Consider the following 23,394-nt stretch of genomic DNA (forward strand, 5'->3'; position numbering starts at 1 on the left):
ATACAAATCTATTTTCAACAGAAAATATTAATCATTAATTTTTATGGTATATATTCAGAGAGATGATTCTGGCTTCTAGGAATTTCAGTGTAATAACACTTTGGGCCAAATGAAAGGTTCTCCTGGTTCCTTTTTTCTATAAAAATCCTCCCCTAGGCTATCTGAGGATCATTTCAATCACAACTCAGTCCTTCATTTGCTCAGAAATTTATGTCTTTTCATCTGATTGACTAAAACTTCCCAGTCTCTCTTAAATCCGGCCATTGACAGCACCAAGGGATGCCTGGTGATGCCTAGTCATTCCACAATATCCACCAGCACCTCTAAAGTCTCCAGCAAATAAATATAAAATTTAAATTAAAAAACTATACGTGCTATGTAAAAATAATTTCAAAGCAATCTTGGACTTCCATCCCAGCCAGACTGAGTTCCCCAAAGCTACTTTATAGAAATTCTGGAACCAACACTAAACATAACCATTTTTGTTTGTTTAAATATGTTAAGGTTCAAGTATACAATCTATATATATATTCCATTAGAGATGAACAGCAGGCATCCTTGAGTAAGCTGGCCATTTATTCTACATTGAATTTGTAAGATTAGATACTTACACTTCCTGCCCACAAATCTTCCCTTTCTCCTGAAAGTTTAATGTAAACAGATATTTCTTCTCCCTCAGTGAAGTTTAGGTATCTGCAGTCAGGTCCTCTGTAATCTCTCACGGCTAAGACTCTGCTTATTAAAGCTATGTAGACATGTAAAGAAAAACACAAAATTTAAATTAAAATGTTTTTTCTCTCCCTCCCATCTTGCCCTCCTCCAATCCATCGTATGTATACCAATGCTAATTTCTTCATATCATTTATGGCCTCAAAAACCTACATAGACTTCCTACTGCACACAGAATCAATTCAAAACTCTGCTTTGGTATCAAAGGCTGTCCATAACCTGGTCTTCCTTCCTTATTTAACATGACTTCCTTTTATTCCTTTACAGTCAATCTCCTCTATACATTGTCCCTGGAATGTGGCATTGCCATCCTCTAGTGAATAGGGAAAGGAAAAAGAAAGATAATTAGTGTTTTTCTTGGTACCTATATATTGTATTCCAGGCATTTTGATAAACTTTTTATTTTATTAAATCTTCAAAACAGATCTATGAGGTAAATAATCTCATTTCAGTCTAATAAATGAAACTTTATTTAAGACTCAGAGAGTTGGTCACACACCTGATAAATGGTGGAGCTAGATTTGTTGGAACCACTTATCACTGAAACACCCACCTTCCATATTCTGAGTTTCCTTTCCTCTATTTCCTAAGCCTAGAAACCCTTCAGGTTTTCGTTCATGGTGAACTCATAACTACTTCCTCTTTGAGACATCCTTAATCATTCTAGCTTACCCTGGCCCTTCTCTAAACTTTAATATTAACCTATTATCCTTATGTTGTATCAGTATTTACTGTTTGATATTGACCAGTTTTTAATAGATTATGCTATTGCATTTGTTCAAACTCTTCCCCCTTTGCCTCCCTCCACTTAACAACCCTCACTCCCTCTGGGGATCCCACTTCCTGTGTTCATGCCCATGGGTCATGCATATACGTTCTTTGGCAACTCCATTTTCTGTAACTGCTCTTAACATCCCCTTGCCTCTTCTTTAACGACCAGTTTGTACTTATTATTCCCCTCACCTTTTCCCCCATTCCCCCAAACCCCCACCCCACTGGCCACCATTCCAATGTTCTCCATATCTGTGATTCTGTTTCTGTTCTGCTTGTTTGCTTAGTTTGTTGTTTAGACTCAACTGTTGATGTTTATGTATTTATTGTCAATTTAATGATCATAGTTTTGATCTTCTTTTTCTTAAATAAGTCCCTTTAACATTTCATATAATGATGGTTTGGTGAGGATGAACTCCTTTAGCTTGACCTTATCTTGGAAGCACTTTATCTGTCCTTCCATTCTAAATGATAGCTTTGCTGGATAGAGCAATCTAGTTTATAGGTCCTTGCTTTTCATCACTTTGAATACTTCTTGCCAGTCCCTGCAAAGTTTCTTTTGAGAAATCGGCTGACAGTCTTATGAGAATTCCTTTGTACGTAAGTCTCTGCTTTTTTTGTTCTGCTTTTATGATTCTCTCTTTATCTTTAACCTTTGTCATTTTAATTATGACATGTGTTGGCGTGGGCCTCTTTGTGACCATCTTGTTTGAGATTCTCTGTGCTTCCTGGACTTGTGTAATTACTTCACCAAATTAGGGATGTTTTCTTTCATTATTTTTTCAAATAAGTTTCCAAATTCTTCCTTTTTATCTTCTCCTTCTGGCACCCCATTATGTAAATATTGGTATGCTTGAAGTTGTCCCAGAGGCTCCTTACACTATACTCAATTTCTTAAATTTATTTTTCTTCTTGCTGTACTGATTGGAGTCTTTTGCTTCCTTATATTCCAAATCATCTATTCTATTCTTGGGTTCATCCACTTTGCTGTTGATTACCTGTAAATTGGTCTTTATTTCAATTACTGTCTCCTTTATTTCTGATTAGATCTTCTTATGCTGTTGAAATACCCACAGAATTCCTTCAGCATCCTTATAACCAGTGTTTTCAACTCTGCATCTGATAGATTGCTTATCTCTGTTTTGTTTAGTTCTTTACCTGGAGTTTTGATCTGTTCTTTCATTTGGGCCATGTTTCTTTGTTCCCTGATTTTGGCAGCCTCCCTATGTTTGTTTCCATGTATCAGGTAGAGCTGCTTTGACTCCATGTCTTGGTAGCATGGCCTAATGTACTAGGTGTCCTGTAGGGTCCACCAGTACAGCCTCCCCAGCACCCAAGCTGGGTACTTGAAGTGTACCCTTCATGTAGGCTGAGTACTACCACCTCTTGTAAATGAGTCTTGATGTCTATCAGCACTTTGGGAGGTCATTGAAAGGGTTTTATGCAGTCCAGATAGCTGGTAGGACTGGCTATGACACCTAGCCAGCACTCACCTCCCTCCATGGCATGTGGAGGTAGGTTGGTGGTGCACCAACATGGATTGTAACTTTCCACTGAGTGTGCAGGCTCTGGGGTTTTCCAAGTGGTACAGACTAAGGTAAGCCTCCACCTGTGTTCTGTCTGGGGTCTCTTGACTTCAGCTGTAAAGTGATCTGCAGATGGCTGCTGCTAGTGCTGGGCCTAGGGTCACTCAGTGAGAGGTACAGGGCTGGGCTCCGCTGTTGCTTGTTTGAGCAGACTTAGGAAGGTCTGAAGCCTGCACCTGCCAGCCCTTCATAAGTAAAAGCCACTGTTACCAGCTCAGATGGGCCTGTAAGTTGGATGAGGCAGACCCTTAGGCAATCATCAGGGTGGGGCTCACCAGGTAAGCCTGATTGATGGAGACTCGCATACATTGCTGCTCAGGGTGGGGGAGGGCTCACAGAAGGTACAATGGTCTTTGTGGTTCTGTCTGGGAGGAAGCTGTCCCTCAGCTCACGCCCTGATGCCAGACACTTCAGTTTCTCCCTGTATATCATTGGGGCCCCTCAAGGTGCTGCTACCCCAGTGCTGGAGCCCAGAGGGAGTGAGTGGGAGTAAGTCTGTGTGCCAAATGCTAGAAAGGAGATGCCTCAGCTCCCACAGTTTCTTCCACTGACCCAACCCCCACTGGATTTTATACACAGAAGTTATGGGAACTTATCTTCCTGGCACTGAAACCCTGGGCTGCATGGTCTGGTGTGGGGCTAGGATCCCTTGCTCCTGGGATATCCCCCATTTTATATGCACAACACATGGGTTTGAAGCCAGCCCGCTCCACGTAGCCACATCTCCACCCATCTGCCTTGGCTACCCATCTGGATGAATGTGGTTTCTTTAATTCCTTAGTTGTCAGACTTCCATATAGCTTAATATTCTGATGGTTATGAGTAATATTTGTTCTGCAGTTCAGCTGTAATTTTGCTGTGGTTGTGCAAGGACATGAGCTGCATTTACCTACGTACCCATCTTGACCAGAAGTTGTTCTGTCACATAATTAGTATTGACCTGTTGTGTCACTATTCACTAGAATGAAAATTCCTGGAGGTCAAGAACTTATCTCACATTTAATTTTATTCCTCTTAGGTACAACTGTCCCACCCACACTCAGCAGCCAATGGGCCCTCAAAAACTTGAATGATCACAACCATATATGCTATATTTAACACATAAAATAATGTATATTGCCAAATTAACTATTATAACTATATTAACATGTGTAAAACATTTTAATTAACTTGTGTAATTAAAGTTAAAATAGCATTATAAATTACTGTCAATTTCAATGTTTCCATTTCATATTCTGTGTCTGCCCCCAAAAGACACTAAAATAATGTTGAAAAAAGAGAAAGAGCCCTGGTTGGTGTGGCTCAATGGATAGAGGGCTGACCTGGGAACCAAAAGGTTGCTGTATTGATTCCCAGTCAGCACATGCGTCAGCTGTGGGCCAGGTCCCTGGTTGGGGTGTGCAAGAGGCAGCCAATTAATGTATCTCTCATACATTGATGTTTCTTTCCCTTGCTTTCTCCCTCCCATCCCCCCTCTCTAAAAATAAATAAATAAATAATTTTAAACAAAAACAGTTATTATTTAAAACATCATTTAGTAAACCTCTATATATTAAATTACAAATCCAAATTATTAATAACAACGTTTATTTATAAAAAATTACTTGTAAATTACCTGTTTAAACTAATGTTTTTCACTTTTAGTTTACAAATTATAAATCAGAACTAGTGCTCACATACTGGAGAAGCAGAACTTATTTAAAGAAATTATGATATACTGAGATGGAAATCATTTTGCACCAGAATGCTAATAACAGAACAAATTAAGTTCTTAAGCAATTAAATAAAATTATCTTTGTAAAAGATAAAGTCTAATATTAAAAATATAAATAAAACTATATAATTCTAACGCTGATTTCAATATTTTTATGAAATAAGTGAATGTAAATTATTGTTTGATAAAGTTCTGAGAATAAATCCTGATTATTTGAAATAAAAACATTTTTTAAAACTCCTCAGAGGACTTCCAGTCAAGGTGGCAACATAGGTAAATACGGCTCACCTCCTCACACAACCCCATCTAAATTACAACTAAATTGTAAAACAACCATCACTCACAAGGGGCAGAAACTGAGTTGAAACAAAGTCTGACAACAATAGAATTAAACCACATCCATCCACACTAGTAGGAGGGGCAGAGATGCAGTGTGGGCTGGTCCCACAACCACATGTGGTAGATAACAATTCAAGAGGGATATCTCAGGAGTGAGAAGTCCCAGCCCACACCAGGACCCCCAGCCTAGGATACCAGTGCCAGGAAGGTAAATTCCTGCAACTCTGGCTGTAAAAACCAGCCCTGGCTGGTTCTCCAGGGCCTGCTGGACTGAGCACAGGCCTGTAAAGAAAAGGGTTGCCAGTTCGGTTCCCAGTCAGGGCACATGCCTGGGTCACAGACTAGGTCCCCAGTAGGGGACACATAAGAGGCAACCACACATTGATGTTTCTCTCCCACTCTTTCTTCTTCCCTTCCCCCCTCTCTAAAAACAAGCAAATAAAATATTTTTTAAAAAACCCAGCAGGAATTGAGTTGGTGGGAGAAACTTCTGGAGTCCCAAGTAGTTCCTCTTAAAGAACCCCCACACAAATTTACTCAAACTGACTCCTTCTGAGTTCCAGCACCAAGGTAGTAGCTTGATAGGCAATAATGGCATACAGGGAGAAACTGAAGTGGCTGGCTATCAATGCAAGAGTTGAGGGACAGCTTTCTCCCATACAGAAAGGTGGGAAGAGCCACAGAGCCAGGAGATGGGTGCCATATCTGAGACTCTATCAACCTGGCTAAAACTGTTTGCCCTGCCCTAGAGATCCCCTGAGGCTCCATCACACTCATAGCTGTTAAAAGTAGCTTTTCCATTTGAATGGATGGTCTTGGCTCAAGCTTCACAAGTTCCCAAATCCTTGCAACAAGCAACAGCTGACCTCAGTGAGCTGCCGGTACCTATACCTCTTGTGAGGTGGCCCCATGAATTGCCTTAGCAGAAACCAGCCTAGATTCACAGCTTGGCTTCACCTGGGAATTTCCAAGCCCAGTGCAAGTATCAGCCATCTCAGACTACTCTATAGCTCAGGCAGGGTGGCTCAAGGCAAACCACAGGGTCTGAGCACCCAGTGGACAGCTACAGACCACATTGGAGCATACCACCCTGCCCCTGACAGCTGACCTTCCATTGTGAGTGGAAGTTGGTAGTCAGTGGTCACAGCCAGTCCTTGAGACTGACTGACCTGGGTAAATTCCTCCCACTGACCTGACAAAAGCAACCAGCATTTAACTGCAAGAGGAGGTTGTACTCAGCCCACACAAAGGGTACACCTCAAAAACCCAGCTTGGGTGATAGGAAAGGCTGTGCCACTGGACCCTACAGAACACTTTCTACATTAGGCCATGCTACCAAGACATGGAGTCAAAGAAGCTCTACCGAATGTATAGAAACAAATACAGGGAGGCTGCCAAAATGAGGAACCAAGGAAATGTGGTCCAAATGAAAGAACAGATCAAAATTTCAGAAAAAGAGCTAAATTAAATGGAGATAAGTAATCTATCAAATGCAACATTGAAAACACTGGTTATAAGGATGTTCAAGGAACTTAGTGAGGACCTCAATGGCATTTAAAAAACCCAGCCAGAAAGAACGGATACACTAATTGAAATAAAGAATAATGTACAGGGAAACAATAGTAGAGTGAATAAATTCGAGAATCAAATCAATTATTTGGAACACAAAGAAGCAAAAAACAACCAATCAGAATAACAAGAAGAAAAAAGAATCCAAAACAATGGGGATAGTATAAGTAGCCTTTTGGACAACTTTAAGCATTTCAACATATAAAAAATTTTTTTTGATTTTTTTAAAGATTTTATTTATTTATCTTTAGAGGGGAAGGGAAGGAGAGAAGGAGAGAAATATCAGTGTATGGTTGCCTCTCGTGCACCCCCTGCCAGGAACTATATCCCCTGCCGGGAACTGGCCTGCAACCCAGGCATGTGCCCTGACTGGGAATTGAACCTCAATCCTCTGGTTCGCAGGCCCATGCTCAATCCACTGAGCTACACCAGCCAGGGCAATTTTTTTTTTAAATTTTAATTGTTGACAAGTACAGTTTTCTGTCTTTTAATCCTATCCCAGCCCACCTACCCAGCCCTCCCCCTCCCTCCCATTTCCACCCCCCTTAGCTTTTGTCCATGTGTCTTTTATACTTGCTTCTGTAAACCCTTCTCCTTTCCCCCTGAAATTTCCCTTAAATTCCCTCTCCTCTCCCCTCTGGACACTGTCAGCCTGTTCTCTATTTCAGTGTCTTTGGTTCTATTTTGCTTGTTTGTTTGCTTTTTTGTTTAGGTTCCTGTTAAAGGCGAGATCATATGGTATTTGTTTTTCACCATCTGACTTATTTCACTTAGCCGAATGCTTTCCAGTTCCATCTATGCTGTTGCAAAGGGTAGGAGCTCCTTCTTTCTTTCTGCTGCATAGAATTCCATTGGGTATTTACACATCGTTTTTTGATCCATTCATTTACTGATGGGCACCTAGGTTGCTTCCAGCACTTGGCTATTGTAAATTGTGCAGCTATGAATATTGGGGTGCATAGGTTCTTATGGATGGGTGTTTCAGGGTTCTTAGAACATAATCCTAGCAGTGGAATTGCCAGGTCAAAAGGCAAATCTATTTTTAGTTTTCTTAGAAAATTCCATACTGTTTTCCATAGTGGTTGTGCCAGTCTGCAATCCCACCAACAGTGAACTAGGGTTCCCTTTTCTCCACAAACTCTCCAACACTTTTTGTTTGTTGTTTTGTTTATGATGGTCATTCTGACCAGTGTGAGAATTTCAACATTTTTTATCATAGGAGTGGCAAAAGGAGAAAAGAAAGAGCAAGAAATGTATTCAACAAAATAATGAAAGAAAACTTTCCTAATTTGGTGAAGGAAATGGACACCCAAGTCCATGAAGCACAGAGAATCCCAAACAAATGGACACAAAGGGGTGCACTCAAAGACACATCATAATTAAAATGCTAAAGGGTAAAGATAAAGAGAGAATCTTAAAAGCAGCAAAAGCAAAGATGTTCGCCTACATGGGAGTTCCCATAAGACTGTCAGCTGATTTCTCAGAGAAACTTTCAGGCTAGAAGGGATTGGCAAGAAATATTCAAAGTCATGAAAAGCAGGGACCTGTAGCCAACATTGTTCTACCCAGCAAAGATATAATTTAGGATCGAAGGTCAGATAAAAAATTTCCCAGACAAACTAAAGAAAAAACTAAAGGAACTCATTGTCACCAAAACCATTATTACATGAAATGTTAAAGGAACTTATTTAAGAAAACAAGATCAAAACTATAAACAATAAAATGGCAATAAATACATACCTGTCACAATTGAATCTAAGAAAACAAATAGAAAAGAGACCAAATCAGGGATACAGAGAGTGTTTAGATGGTTGCCAGATGGGAGAAGAATGTAGGAGAATGAGTAAGGAGGTGAGGAGATTAAGAAGAACAAATAGGTAGTTACAGAATAGCCATGGGGATATAAAGCACAGTATAAGAAATGAAGTAGCCAAAGAACTTTCATGCATGACCCATGGACAATGGTGTGGGGATTGCCTGAGAGAGAGAGAGAGTTGTGCTGGGTGGAATGGGGGCAAAGGGGTAAAAATTGGGACCACTGTAATAGCATAATCAATAAAATACAATAAAAATAAAACTTATGAGAATCAGAAATTATGATTATGAAATAGAAACTAAAATACATAAGGACTTCCTGGCCAGGTAGCTCAGTTGGTTAGAGCCTCATCCTGATACTCCAAGGCTGTGGGTTCAATTCTGATCATGGCACATACAAAAATCAACCAACGAGTGCATAAATAAATGGAACAACAAATCAATGTCTCTCTCTTTCTCTTTCTCCCCCCACTCCTCTCTCTCTCTAAAATACATAAAAAATTTTAAAAACATAAGGGCTTCATAAATCAAGGACTGTCTATTCATGAAATGGCTTGATATCTTTTTAAATATAAATCAATTACATTTATCTTAAAAAAATATTAAAAATGCTGATTAGTTTGGTTTTGAGGTCTAGATAAGATCTCTATAATTTCTGATATGTTTATATATCAGGCTGATCTGTTCCCCTTCATATTTACACTAACAGCTATCACAAAATGCTTTTTCTCCAGCATTTCCTTTTTATACCAAAGTATATTTTATAATTGCAATTTTTTCCAATAGTATTAATAATGCTCACTTTTGTCATTCATATCTATGATAACATTTTATGTAATTTCAGAGCCTCAGTTTAAGAGAAAGAGAAGGGAAAAAAGAAAACAAACTTACTTTCGCATTCCAAGTCAGCACATTTTTTAAAGTCTGCCAGCAGTTTTGTGCCTTCCAGAAACTTTGTCAGAAAAATAGCCAAAAGGAAGATCCTGTAAGCTCCAATCTCCGCCATGCTAAAACAAGCAGGAATCCCAAAGGAGGAGAAACTGATTGTTTAGGCTGTCAATATGCCTGCTGAAACCGGAGATTCCCCCACTCTCTCTACTAAATACCAGAGAAGAATGGTTTAGGTTTTATAATCCCTTGATAACTACATTTTTCTGTCGGTCTTTAGGCTTAACTTGAGAAACAGACACTCTCCGTTCTCAATCTGCAGTGTCACGTATCTAGATGATACATGAGGGTTAATAATTAACAGTTTTTAGTTGGACTCCTGTCTTACAAAGGTGGCCCATGTCAAACTGTCTATCTTAAAGGCGCCTTGCATTCACCATTTCTTAAACAGGCCTCCACAAAAAGGTGGTTAACCTGTTTTTGTTAAAGTCTCAGATAAATCAATAAATAAGTACAAACAGCATTTGCTGCATGCAAATATCAGCATCAGGGGGAAAGCATATATTACATGTAAAGGCAGTAATAATGTTAAAAATGGTTTTGAAAAATCATGATGAAATTTATTTGAAAAACTATTCCACTTTCATATTTAAAAAAAAATTAGTGTTACCATGAAGTTGAAACTTATATTTAGTTAAGAATAATAGTTAAAATGTAGTAAGTACTTATTGTGTCCCAGGTCTTGTCTTCAACACTTAAACATATCTGACTTAACACTCACGCCAACTTTCTAAGATAAGTAATATTATCATCCCCATTTTTGTATATGAAGAAACTCCGATACTTAAAGAAGGGTTAAATCACTTGCCCAATATCACATAGTGAGTAGAGAAGAAATTTAAACCTAGGAATTATGACTCCTCCTACTCATATTGACTAGGCTTTCCTAGCAAGAATCAAGTCATCTGCCACAGAAAGATGTCCACTTCATCTGCAAAATTACTATTTCAGAAACAACAGGTACAGTATTTGTCCATGAATTTAGAATTGCAAGCATGTTTCTCTGTGTGGAAAGAGAATGAGAGAGATGTCTGAAAGAATCCTCCTGCCCTGGCTGGTGTAGCTCAGTGGATTGAGCGCGGGCTTGCTAAACCAAAGGATGGTGGTTCAATTCCCAGTCAGGGCACATGCCTGGGTTGCAGGCCAGTTCCCAGCAGGGGACACACAAGAGACAACCATACATTGATATTTCTCTCCTTCTCTCCTTCCCTTCCTCTCTAAAAAAAATAAATAAAATAAATTTTTTTTTTTAAAAAAAGAATCCTCCTGCTTACAATGGGAGTATATAATGTGATTCAGGTTGTATTCACTTTCTTTTTTGTACTTTTTAATATTTTTTTTACTTTAAAAAATCAGTAAGCATAGATTTTTTTATAGTACCAATAAAGCTATGAAGATCAACTTATTTGAATGTTATTGTTGCTTTAAAAGAATCAGAGCCTATGTTTGGAATTTTCGCATAAAAGACTAGGTCTCAGTAGGTTTTCAGAAACCACAGTTGTCCTACTTCTGCTGTACATTTCCCTGCACTTGGGCATGCCAAGGTGCATGTGGTTTGCAGAATGTTGCATTTGTATGACACCACATTCCCCTCTAGTGCCTGATGTGAGGCAAATATCCAGCACATGAGCAAGCTGAAGTGAGGGATTTTGCTTTCAAAGTCCTAAAAAAAGGAAATGTGTTTTCTGTTTGTTTTCCAAAATCAGTAATCACAAGGAAACCTCTCTCAGATCAAAGATTTTACATCCTTGGAAAGCACTTAACAGAGCGCTAACGTGAGGATTGCTTGGTTTGTGACCAGAGCACTGCATAGCTGCACAAAGAGGAAATGCACAAAGGAGAGGAAGAGGAAAATGTGGTGCAATGTTAACTGTCTCTAACAGGCCCAGATGAACAGGTAGTACCTGAAAGAGATAAGAGCTTTTAATTTTAAAACAACCAAAGCATCAATTTTCACTATAAAAATAGTTATATTCACTTAACCAGATATTATCTAATTGCTGATGAATTGTGCAGATGAAGTATTGTGTCAATGTTAAAATGTAATACTTCTGCTGAGGAAGATTTTATAGTAACAATGAGTCAGAAATACTGATATGGAAGGCTTATGGCATTCTTCAGAAATGATACAGGAGGTAAGACTACCTTCTACATAAAGCTAAAGGAGGAATCGTCAAAGCCACACACATGTTCAGTACCTTAGAGATAATATCATAGAGCAACACTTTCCGCGAGAATATAACAACATGATCATGAATACCACTCTTCTGCTTGGTGATGTTATTTCTGGTGCCTATATATTACTACCTTCTCTCCTAATACCTCGGGTTTCCTAAAATGGAAACATATTTCCTTCAACCAGCTGGCAATTATAAGACAGAGAAATTTAATTAGAAGGTACTTGGGTTAAGTTGAACTGATTAAGCAAGGATTTTTTCTTTTTTTAAAGCTAGGTCGGGAGCACTAGAACAGAGCCCTTGGAAACAGTTCCCATGGTAGACATGTGTGGAGTAAGAGATAAGGCCCAGGAGAGACTGAGGTTCAAACTGGTGTGAAAGACAAGGAGAATGGCTCTCAACAACCACTCTTCAAGGTAAGACTTTCTGCTCAGTTTTGGGCAATGCAATTACCAGAAAGCCTCTGGCTGGTGGGTACTGCAGAGTCTACACCTGTGCTGCAGACAGCCTCCTCGCCCAAGATCACCCCTTCCTGAGTGATCTAGTGACTAAATGGCAAAGGAGTACAAAGGCAGAGTCATTTCAGCCAAATGTGGGACACTCCACAGGCACTCCTCACTCTAGCATTCCTTGTTGGGTTAATTGAAGCTTTACGGAACTTTCATTGCAGTTTAACGTCCCCTCTGCCCCATCCTGGTTTCTCCCCCTTGCTTTCATAGGTGTTGCTCCCTTGAACCTTAAACTCCATCTCATTATCTGCTTCTAGAGGAGTTGACCTCAGAAGCTAGCAATGCTCAAATGCAAAAAGATGACAAAATGTGCTCCTTTGGCCTATCATTTGTGCTGGTCACTGCATGGCTCTTCTCTCCTTTGTTGCTTTTGTGTTACTGAAGGCCACATTTTAATTTTGCTCACTTCTTCTCATTCTGTCTATATCAGTCAGAGGTGTACCAGGAAACAGATGGGTGTTCCATTTTGGGGGATGGCACTCCTCAGTGACTGAGGAGGTTTTTTTTTTAAGAGGGTAAGGGAGGGAGAAATAGAGAGAGAGAAACATCGATTGGTTGACTCCCGATCTCAAGCCACCTGGAGACAGAACCCACAACCTACACATACACATGTTCCTTGACCGGGAGTCAAACCAGTGACCCTTCACCTTGCAGGACCAATTGAGCCACACAGGTCAGGGCTGATTGAGGAGATTCTAATACGGGACTATTCACAAAGGTGTGGGCAGTGTTAAGAGGAACCAACAGGGGATGGGACAGCCCAAGTGTGAAGGAACAGTGACCCCTCCCTGCACAGAACTGTAGGAGAGGGCTGCCCAACAAGAATAGAAAGGCCTCAGTAAAGGATCTCCATCAAGAGAACCTCACCATTCTACTTTCTGATCCGATGGCACCTCCCATTTATCAAACCCAGCCAGATGTCAGAGAATAAGGGAGCACTTTGAAGCAGTCTTAAAGGTCTGGGTTCTGGGGATACACCAGGGTAGCAAAGAGTGGAGAGTGGATTAGAAGGAACAAAAATACGTGCCCCACCCCCGACTGTCATTACTCCTTTACTAAATGTTCTTGAGTAAATAGTACCTAACATTCTCTACATCCAAGATGACATGTATGTGTTATTCTTGGAACGAGGGGCTCAATGGATTAGTCTCATCAATGGGAAGGAAAGGAATTTATTTTTTGCTGGGCACCAACTCTGAACCAGGGAGCTTGGCATTTCATATACACATGCTGATTTTCAGGATAGGTGTTATTTATTGACTCCCCATGCATGACGTGTCAGACACTCTTCTGGGGACTGGAGATACAGGAATGAACAGGACAAAGTCCTTGCTCTCATGGCCCATGCATGCTAATGAAGGGAGACAGATAAGAACAAGCGAATGAATAAGTGAGCAAAATAACTGCAGGCAGCCATAAGCTATGGAGATAAGTGTCTATTCAGATAAACTTGGCAGGGAAGGCATCTCTGAAGAGTGACATTAGACTTAATATAAGGGAGTAAGAAAGCAGGACATTCTGTACAGAAGGAAGAATTAATGAGGTCACATTTCCTTGCCTGAAGTTTGATTTACAAAGATTTAAAGAAAAAACAAAGGAAGCATATTGGATGCATTCCAAGATGTCAGAGACAAATCTTTAAGGTGGAAATTAACTTAGGAGTCCTGGCTGGATAGCTCAGTTGGTTGGAGTGGTGTCCCAGTATGCCAAGATTGTGGGTTCAATCCCGAGTCAGGGCATATATATAAGAAACAACCAATAATATATGCATAGCCCATGAACACAGACAACAATGTGGTAAAGGCTAGGGTTGTGGGGGAGGGACTTCATGAAGGAGATGGAAGGGAGTGAATAGGGAACATCTGTAATAATGTCAACAAAAAAAATTTTTTTAAAGCAACCAATGAGCCTGGCTGATGTGGCTCAGTGCATTGAGTGCCAGCCTGTGAACCAAAGGGTCACAGGTTCAATTCCAAGTCAGGGAACAATGCCCGCATTATGGGTCAGGTCCCCAGTTTGGGGCATGTGAGAAGCAACCACACACTGATGTTTCTCTCCCTCCTTTTGGCCCTCCTTTCCTCTCTCTCTAAAAATAAATAAAATAAAATCTAAAATAAAAGCAACCAATGGTTGCTTTTATTAAGCAACCATAAATAAGTGGATCAACAAATTGATCCCTCCCAAATAATTTTTTTAAATTTTTACAAAGAAACTAACTTGGCAGATATAATCAAGAAACATAAAGGCAGGAGGAGAGTTGTAGGACATAAAGTAGAAGATGAAGACAGAGGTCCAATCATGCAGGGACTATAAAAATGAAATGCAAGTTTTATTCTAAGTGCAATGAGTAGCCATAGAAAGTTTTAAGAAAGGGGATAACATTATTTGTGTTTTTATCATATAATTTCACTTTTTTTTGGCTTTGCTAACTCCTACTTATACTTCAAGTCTCTTAGGTTCTATCACTTAATAATTCCATCATTCAATAATGTTATTGAATGAAAAAAAATGCATGAGTGAATTGATTTTTTTCAAGATTCTTTAGAAAGACTTTACTTATTTATTTTTAGAGAGAGAGGAAGGAAGGGAGAAAGAGGAATTGAGAATCAAATCCAGTGTACCACACTGTCATACCTCTTCAGTCTTCTATGACAACCTTCTCTGATAGTCTTTCATCCTTTCCTTGTCATTCCTGATGCTGACAGTTTGGAATGTCCCTCAGTTTGGGTTTGGCTGATGCTTTCTCATGATTAGACCAAAGTTGTAGATTATGGGGGGAAGAATATTGTAAGGCTGGTGTGTCCTTCTCATCAGACTCTGTCAGTGGATATACATGATATCAATATGTTTAATTGCTGGTATTGTTACCTTGATTACTTGGTTAAGGTGATGTCTACCAGGTTTCTCCATTATAAAGTACTTATTTTTTTCTTCCATATGCAATTTGAAGAAAGTTATCAAGTCCACCCATTTTCAAGAGAGGAGAATTTAGCTCCACCTCCTAGAGGGAGGAGTATTAAAGAACTCAATAGTAAGTTCTCCAACAGTTAGAAACCTGGCTTGTCATCTACAATATATTTACTTATTCACTCAACCCCAGCAGATATGTAATATACTTTCAAAATTGATAACCCATACCCTGTGATAAACAAATTGACCATTCAGAGTTAAGTGTTTGTGTATAACTCTTTTTATTTATAGCCTTACAGTATCTAATCAGAACACTTTTTTACAAAGTTATTTCTGCCAGCGCCTTTCTTCCCCATTTCCTTTGTGTGCTGCCTCATACAGTTGTAATACAGTTAGATTTGCCATAGCCCGCATTCCATCTTGGGCTCCCCCATCATCCAGGTTGATTTTTTTAAAAATTTGCAGTCAGTAATATTAACTCTTTGAGTCATACAGTTCTGTGGGTTCTGACAAATGTATGGTCATGTATTCACTACCACTGTACCAAATAGGGCAGTTCAAAGTCATCTTAAATTTAACATTTAAGTCAAAAGCTTATTTTATCTGTATTATTTGGAGAATTCTTAACTTCAGTTGTATTCATGAGGATAGAAAGATAATATATTAGATGGTTTTTTTATTATTTTAATTGCCAACAAGTTTATTTAAAAAGTTAGAGAGGTAAAACCATGAGCCCAGTGAACAATGATTTATCTAAAACTACAGTGCACTTAGATGTCTCTAAAATTTTTAAAACATGATTTTGGCAAATGTGTTCTAAAGCAAATATTTTCTTGGAAAAAGTTAAGTTAAAATTAAATGTGGTATTTTAAGCCAGTATAAATATATTAGATGATTGAAAGCAAAAGAAATATATCTTTTAATCTTTGCAAGACAAAACCCCAATAATGGTTACCTTTGAAGCTTCTACCTGTTCAAAGTTGAGAATGCTTGAACAAAGAGCTGTGTATCTTGTGACTTTTTTTTTCATTATTTAAGGATTAGATAGGGTACACAAATCTGACATTGAACACACAAAAAGAAATGAAAAAATCAATGATAAAACTCATCAAATTTAATTAAAATACATTTGGAAACAAAGTGACTGATTCCGAAAGGGCTATTTCTCACAGAAAGAATTTCTATGACCCATTCAGGTCCCAATACACTGCCAGGAAACTTCATTTGGTTTTCCATAAATGTCCTTCAACTAGGCTTGGCTCCTAATGAAGTGGTGGCAGGAGGTGGCAATGGGAAGGAAGAGAGAGGCAACCAGAAGGTTAGGAAAGGGAGAAAAGCAGAAACCTCAGTCTACAGCCTCAGCTGAGAGCTGACTGAGGTGAAGTGTACACAGCCTGCTTCTGGGCCGGGAATACTGGCCTCGCCTTCATGGGGGCAGCCTCATGGAGCAGGAAGGACTAAAGATGAAATTCAAGCACATGTTTATTCTTCTCCTAAGCCTGTATCTACTAAACATGAAATGACTCACCACCCCACAAGTCTACCATATATATATATATATATATATATATATATATATAGTCTAACCTCAAGAATAGTTCATCAAAATCTATTAACAATGTATTGCTGATGATGAAGACAAAAACAAAAAAATCCTTTCAGGAGGTGCTTTCCAAGGCTTTGCCCATCAACAGAATTAATCTACTAAATTTACTAAAATTATATTACTAAATATACCCATAATTTTAGCCTCAGGAGGAACCATGACTTAGGCTCACCAAAGCTTCATAGAAGGCAATCACATACCAAATGCCTCAAGCATTTTGTATTTCTATCACTTTAGGGGTTTATTTTATATTTCCTCAAGAAAGTATCTTTAAATACTGTTTACCATTTATGATGTATATGAGTTTACACTTTTCATTACAAGATTTCACAGAAACTCCTTCTTAAATATGTGTCTCCTACACCAAGTAATATTTTACTTTACATCAGATCAGTAGTGCCCAGGGCAATTTTTACTGATTGATCAAGCTTTTGCAGGGAAAGATGTAGGTTGTTAGTTGAGATTCCCAGAAACATGAGGCAGGATGTCATCCTGGCCAGTCAGTCTGAGAAGCTGACAACTTGTGATTTTTCGGGTGGGATTGTGTTTTGTTTATTTCTTTATGTCCTACAATGTGTGAAGGAGACACAAGTATTGAGTATTCAGCTTCACTATTCAGAAAGTTTCTGTACTTATCTGAATATTGCGATTATTGCTATTGGCTTCAGAATAAAAAATTTTCTTTCTGGTTGTAAATTTTAAAACCAGAGGAGAATGTAATGATGTGCTAATGATGTTCCTGTTCACTTTAACAAACAAGATTGTGATACCTCTGATGGGTACTCCAAAGAGTTTCCACTGTTTTATCAACTTCCTGTTACCCTCTGGGCTAAGCAGTAAGCAGTCTTCTCTAAATGGAGGAACATGATGTCACTTCTCAGTTAATTTCATTAACAGGGGATAATTTATTGGTATTTGGATTTGGAACACACTATGAGACCCTGGGATATAGTTGTCTCCCCTCTCCTCCCCTCCCTTTGACGGCTATAAGAGCAGCGCCACCAATCAGGTGTCTCCTTGCCCATTGGGGGGGGGGGGGCACTGGACCAAGGCTTTTCTAGGCCTGAAACTTTGACACAAAGCCAAGAGATAAGCAGCCTCTCAATGACTCTTCCATAGCTAGCCACTGCCCCACTCCGGCCCCAAAGCACAATCTGCGACTCTATTTGTTAGCAGCAAAAAAGGGGCATCAGGTGTTAACCTCGGTTCAGAAACTCAGTGAGGCTAAGAGAAGAATTCAGAGGCGAGGCTCAAATTGTAAGAGAAAGTTCATTTAGATAGTCAGAGAGGTAGAAGTGCACCATAGAGGAAATGGGCTCAGGAAACAAATTCCAGCAAAAGAAGGGCCCTTGAAGCTTAAGAGAGAAGAGAGGAGGGACAAAAGTGGAAGGAGGGAAGGGAGGAGGGAGGGGAGGGAGAGGGGGAGGGGGAGGGGGACAGGAGCGTTGGAGAGAGGGAGAGAGCCCTGGGGAAAGAAGGAGGTGGGGAAAGACAGACTCCACAGGGAGAGGGACCTGTCATTACTCTTCTAGTAACGTTTTTCTTAAACTTACATTAAAATGAACTTCTATTTCTCTGTGCATATGTGAACTGATGGCCAAAAAAAAAAAAAAAAAAAAAACATCTTCAAGGTAATCTTGGGGGCAAGAGAAATTTGGCTGGGATTTTAAGTTTTCTGCAAATAACCACAAAAGTAAAAATTCACATTGCAACCATTATGTGCTATGACTAAGCTCGACTCTATTATAACTCCTAATATGTTTTCACATTCTCATACCTATGTCATCTTATATCTATTCTCCAAGACCTTGGTGTATAAACTGCCCCTTTCAGCATTAAAGGCCCTCGTGATTAGTCCTCTTGAACTTTTAAGCATGTGCATTAATAGAAGCAAAATGACGGAAGACCATGACATTGTCGGTGGTATAGCTCTGAGGTACAAAATTCTGAGTTACTCAATTTAGAAAACATTTATAGAAAGCCTTTTACTAAGTAAAAGGAGGACCTTGTAGGCATTAGAGATCGAATGGCTCCTATTACTGAGAGAAAAACATTAAGCTGATTTCTTTTACTTTCTTAAGGATGGAGCAGTCTTTCATCCTACAAATGTTTATCAAGCATCTACTACATGCAAAGTGCATAAATAGGAGCTGGAAATTAAGTGGTGATTGAAAGGAAGCCATTCATTTTCACATTTCAGAAGAAAAAGTAAAGATGAAAGAATTTCTTATGTTAAGCTAAAAAAAGGTTCCCCTCCACTGAATTGGACATCTTTAAATAGATCATGCACACCTCACTGCTTTGTAGAGAATAGAATCAAGATTCAAATGTTTATAATGCACTGTGGTTTTAGCATCTACAGATTTTTCACAACTTTCCCACAAGAATATTCACCATAACTAAGATTCTAATGGTCACATCATGAAATCAATTTTCTACAGGGAAATTGATGAACAGTGTTCATTTAATAAATAAATAAGTACCTACCATAAGAAATATTGTTTGCTGGGCAATTTGGTGTGTGTGTGGGGGGGATTCTAAGATGTTTCATTTTAGAAGAAGTTAGTTGGGGATACAGGCTATACTAAAAGGGGGGAAAAACCCAGGCATCTCTCTGGGTTCCCTTCTCAGATCTTGACCCTAATTCTTTAGCACCTGAATGATTCCCTGAAGTGTATGTTATATATCCACTTTTTCTAGTTCTTCTCAGTGGGATGATTGGTCCAGTTTAATTACCCAAACTAGAAGTTGTGTTCACTTCCATCTCGAGTTCTCTTCTATCAGCCTCTTACCCCATCACTCTCCTAGCATTGCTCTTTTGAAGGTCAGTAATGATCTATGTTGCTGAAGCCAATGGTTGATTCCTATTCTTCACTTTCCTTAACCTACCAGCATCACTTGAGCACATAATTACTACTTCCCACCTTCGAAACCACCTCTGTGCTGTTTTCTGTTTCTCTAGATGTTCCTCCTGTTTTGCTGGTTCCTCTTCAGCTCCCCATCCTCTTAAAAGCTGGGGTGTCCAGGGCTGTCCACTTAACCTGCTACCACCCTGGCCTAAGTTAACTATATTTTCCTTCATTATTGCACTGCCCCACCCTGGCTGGTGTGGCTCAGTGGATTGAGCATGGGCCTGTGAATCAAAGGGTCGCTGTTTCAATGACAGGTCAGGACACATGTCTGGGCTGCAGGCCAGGTCCCCAGTGAGGGGTGCATAAGAGGCAACCACACATTGGTGTTTCTTTTCCTTTCTCCCTCCCTTCCCTCTTTCTAAAAAGAAATAAAATCGTTAATTATCACAGTACCCCATTTCTGTTCCTGCCCTTGGTCCCATTTAGTCTTTTTCACCACAGCAGTAAGAGTGATTGTTATTACATAAATTCTATCACTTTATCTCTCTGTTCAAACCCTTTAATAACCTCCTATCCATAAAAGCTAAAAGACTTAAATGGCCCCTATTATGTCTCTGGACTATATTTTTCTCCCTTGCTTAACTGCTCCAGCCACATTTTTTCGATGTATTTCAGTCCATTGTTTCAAACAATGGAAGAGAGGCAACTAAAGTAAAAGTAAGCAGAGATGGAACCACATAAGCCACATTGACCTTTCATAATTCATCATGATAGTCTTGCCTATAATGTATAAGGCCCTATCCTAGGTATCTGAAATACAGCAATGGGGTTAAAAAAAAACATCTTGTGTCCTGGCTGGTATAGCTCAGTAGGTTGAGCATGGGCCTGTGAACCAAAGGGCTGTAGGTTTGGATCCCAGTTGGGGCACGTGCCAGGGTTGCAGACCAGGTCCCCAGTACAGGGCGAGTGGGAGTCAATCACACACTGATGTTTCTCTTTCCCTTCCCCTCTCACTAAAAATAAAAAAAAAAAAATCTTTAAAAAAATCTTGCTCTTCTGGAGCTTGCATTCTAATGGGAAGTAGACAGTAAAGTATGTTATAACTATGGTATAATGCTAAATGATATGGAAGAAAATAAAGCAAGAAAGGGGGATAGTGAAGGCCAAGTAGTGGTTATAAATTTAAACAGGGGCCCTGGCCAGTTTCCTCTTCAGTTCCCCATCCTCTTAAAAGGTGGGGTGCCCGGGGCTGTCATTTGACCTCTTCCACTTGGTTGGAATGTCATCCTGTAAACCAAAAGGTCATGGGTTCAATTACCCCTCAGGGCATTTGCCTGGGTTGCATGTTTTGTCCCCAACAGTCAAAATGCACATGTGAGAGGCAACTAAATGGACATCTCTCCCCACTCCCTTCCCGCCTAAGCATGTCCTCAAGTGAGGATAAAAAAAATTTAAACAAGGTACTCATATGGCCACGGCAAGCAGAATTGTAGGTGTTTGAGTATCAGATATACAAGGTTTGTCTGGAACAAGTCCAGTCATTGTTAATGGTTGGTGTGACTTTGACATAACCTGGTAGCCAAGGAGAGCGATTGTAAGGTGCAAGCATGAACAATGACAACTTCACTGTATTGGTCGGTGTGGTAGATGCCATCGACTACGCATGTGTACTGAGTGGACATCACATTCAAAATGACTGAGTAGAGCAATGAATCTGCATCAAATTTTGCATTAAGCTTGAACATTCCTCCACAGAAACTATTCAGTTGGTTCAGAAGGCCACACCTATGGGCAACTGGTGACTGGCAGCTTCATCATGACAATGTGCCCACTCATACATCTCATGCAGTTTTTTGTGTGTGACATAAAAACACCCAGTTGACTCAGCGCCTCTACAGCCCAGATTTGGTGCCCTACAACTTCTGGCTTTTCTAAAATCATCTATGAAAGGGAAGGGACTCCAGTCAATGAGATTCAGGAAAATACGGGGTAGGGGACAGTGATTCTGAGAACTGTGAAAACCCAAGGAAAGTACTTTGAAGGGGACTGAGGTGTCATTGTCCTATGTACAATATTTCTTGTATCTTCAATAAACATCTTTTTCATATTACATAGCTGGATACCTTTTGGAACCCTTCAAATATATATGAAAAGATCATGCTAGGTGAGACGAAGAAAAGTATAAGAAATTTTCAGACTTTTTACCAATCTTCCCCACTAATTTATTACAGCAGGAAGGTCCAACCATGTATATCAACAACTGACTTTTTTTCCCTGGGCTAAGGACTTTAATGGTATTATCTCAAGGGAAACTGGGTGACTTTTTTCAGAGATTTTAATGCTTTTTAAAAATGTATAGGGTGATCGACACGCCCCCCCCCCCCAAATTTTAATGATTTGCTAGTCTGAAAACATTGGGCCGTTATCACCATACCACGTTATCACCAGTAGCTTTCCTTTTAAATGTCAGTTAAGTTGCAAACTTGTTAAACCTATTTTGTTGGGTTTGCTTAGTCCAAATTACTAAAGTATACACGTGTAATTACTAGTATTAGAAATACTAAACAGGTGAACCCTGGATTAGATGCAGACCACTGAAGACCAATTTCCTGATTTCTGTGGCTGTACAAACCTTGAATAAGCAAGCTTTACAAACCCCTGCCTTAGATGCCTTTGCTAATTAATAGAGCCCCAAACTAATTTGTCCTGTCACTAGGCCTGGCCCTCTTCAGCTTCTAAACTTTCCATAAACACTAATTTGTAACCTCTAATAGGCCCCAATGATGGCCCCCCAAAACTGTTCCTACTGTTGAATAACATCCCCTGTATCTGAAATCTGCAAGTAATCAATTACATAGTTCTCAGAAATTCATAAAATTTCATTTTAAAGTACTAACTGGAAATACTTTTAAAAAAATGAAACCTTCCCATTTATAAATGCACATCAGTAAATAAAATTAGAACTCTTCCTACATACATCAGTAAAACTTAATTGAAAATTGCTCCATATTCCAAAGACCTTTTTTTCTCCCCATGTATACCATCACCACCACCAACTGTGCTCAAAGCCAAAACTAATCTTTTTCTGTAAACATCGTAATTATTCAAATTTCCCAGATAAAAGTGAGTGAACACTTATTTTAGATTCAGGACTTAAAAACCAGGTTGTCTGTCTCCCCTTTAAGTGGTTATCTTCTCCTCATCATGGCACGGGAAAACAGAATTTGTACAGTAGTCCCAACCTCATCTATAGCTTGTTACCTGCAGTTAAACCAAGGTCAGATATGAAATGGCAAAGGATGCCCTGAAACAAGTGATCACATTTACTTATTATAGCGTATTGTCTTCCTTAATCGGTCCTACTTTATTACTCTTAATCTCACTGTGCCTAACTTACGAAGTTTGTTTCCGCAGGAAAAAACAGTATACGTATGGTGTATGTAGGGTTTGGTGCTATCCATGCTTTCAGGCATCTTCTGGACATTTTGAAACACATCCCTCACTGATAAGTGGGTACTCCCTTCTGGAGAATGTTAAAACCCTGAAACTACTCTTGGTGGAAACAACCCAGGGGTGCAGGTAGCTAGCTCTTCAGTTGGAGTCCTGCTTATTTACTGCTTAATAATTACACCAAGAAAGGGTTTTTGAGAGTTTTCTTTTAGCACATTGGCTTACATTTATGTAATGCTGGAAATGCCTGTGGGCATTTTCACTGGTCCCATTTACTTGTCAAAAGAAAGCATAATGAATAGTGAAAGCCTAAAAGCTACAGGTTAAATTATGAACCCAAGAACGGCCATTTGCAACTTAAGTGCTCTCTTGTATAAAACACCAAAAACGTGTACAAGCACTAGTCTTAAGCAGTCACA

At 39.4% G+C, this 23,394-nt stretch overlaps 1 protein-coding gene across 1 annotated transcript in view; it reads right to left on the reverse strand.

The window, feature by feature from the left end:
• Positions 1-9,744, reverse strand: part of MIA2 (MIA SH3 domain ER export factor 2) — a 116,946-nt gene extending 107,202 nt beyond the window's left edge. The window contains 2 exon segments of the mRNA XM_037056398.1: positions 612-745; positions 9,415-9,744. Of these exon segments, the coding sequence (XP_036912293.1) occupies positions 612-745; positions 9,415-9,529 (249 nt within the window). The 5' untranslated portion in view covers positions 9,530-9,744.
• Positions 9,745-23,394: the final 13,650 nt, after the last annotated feature.

Source organism: Sturnira hondurensis, unplaced genomic scaffold, assembly GCF_014824575.4.
Source record: "Sturnira hondurensis isolate 20B ecotype Veracruz unplaced genomic scaffold, ASM1482457v3 Scaffold0008948, whole genome shotgun sequence".
Classification (NCBI taxonomy): Eukaryota; Metazoa; Chordata; class Mammalia; order Chiroptera; family Phyllostomidae; genus Sturnira; species Sturnira hondurensis.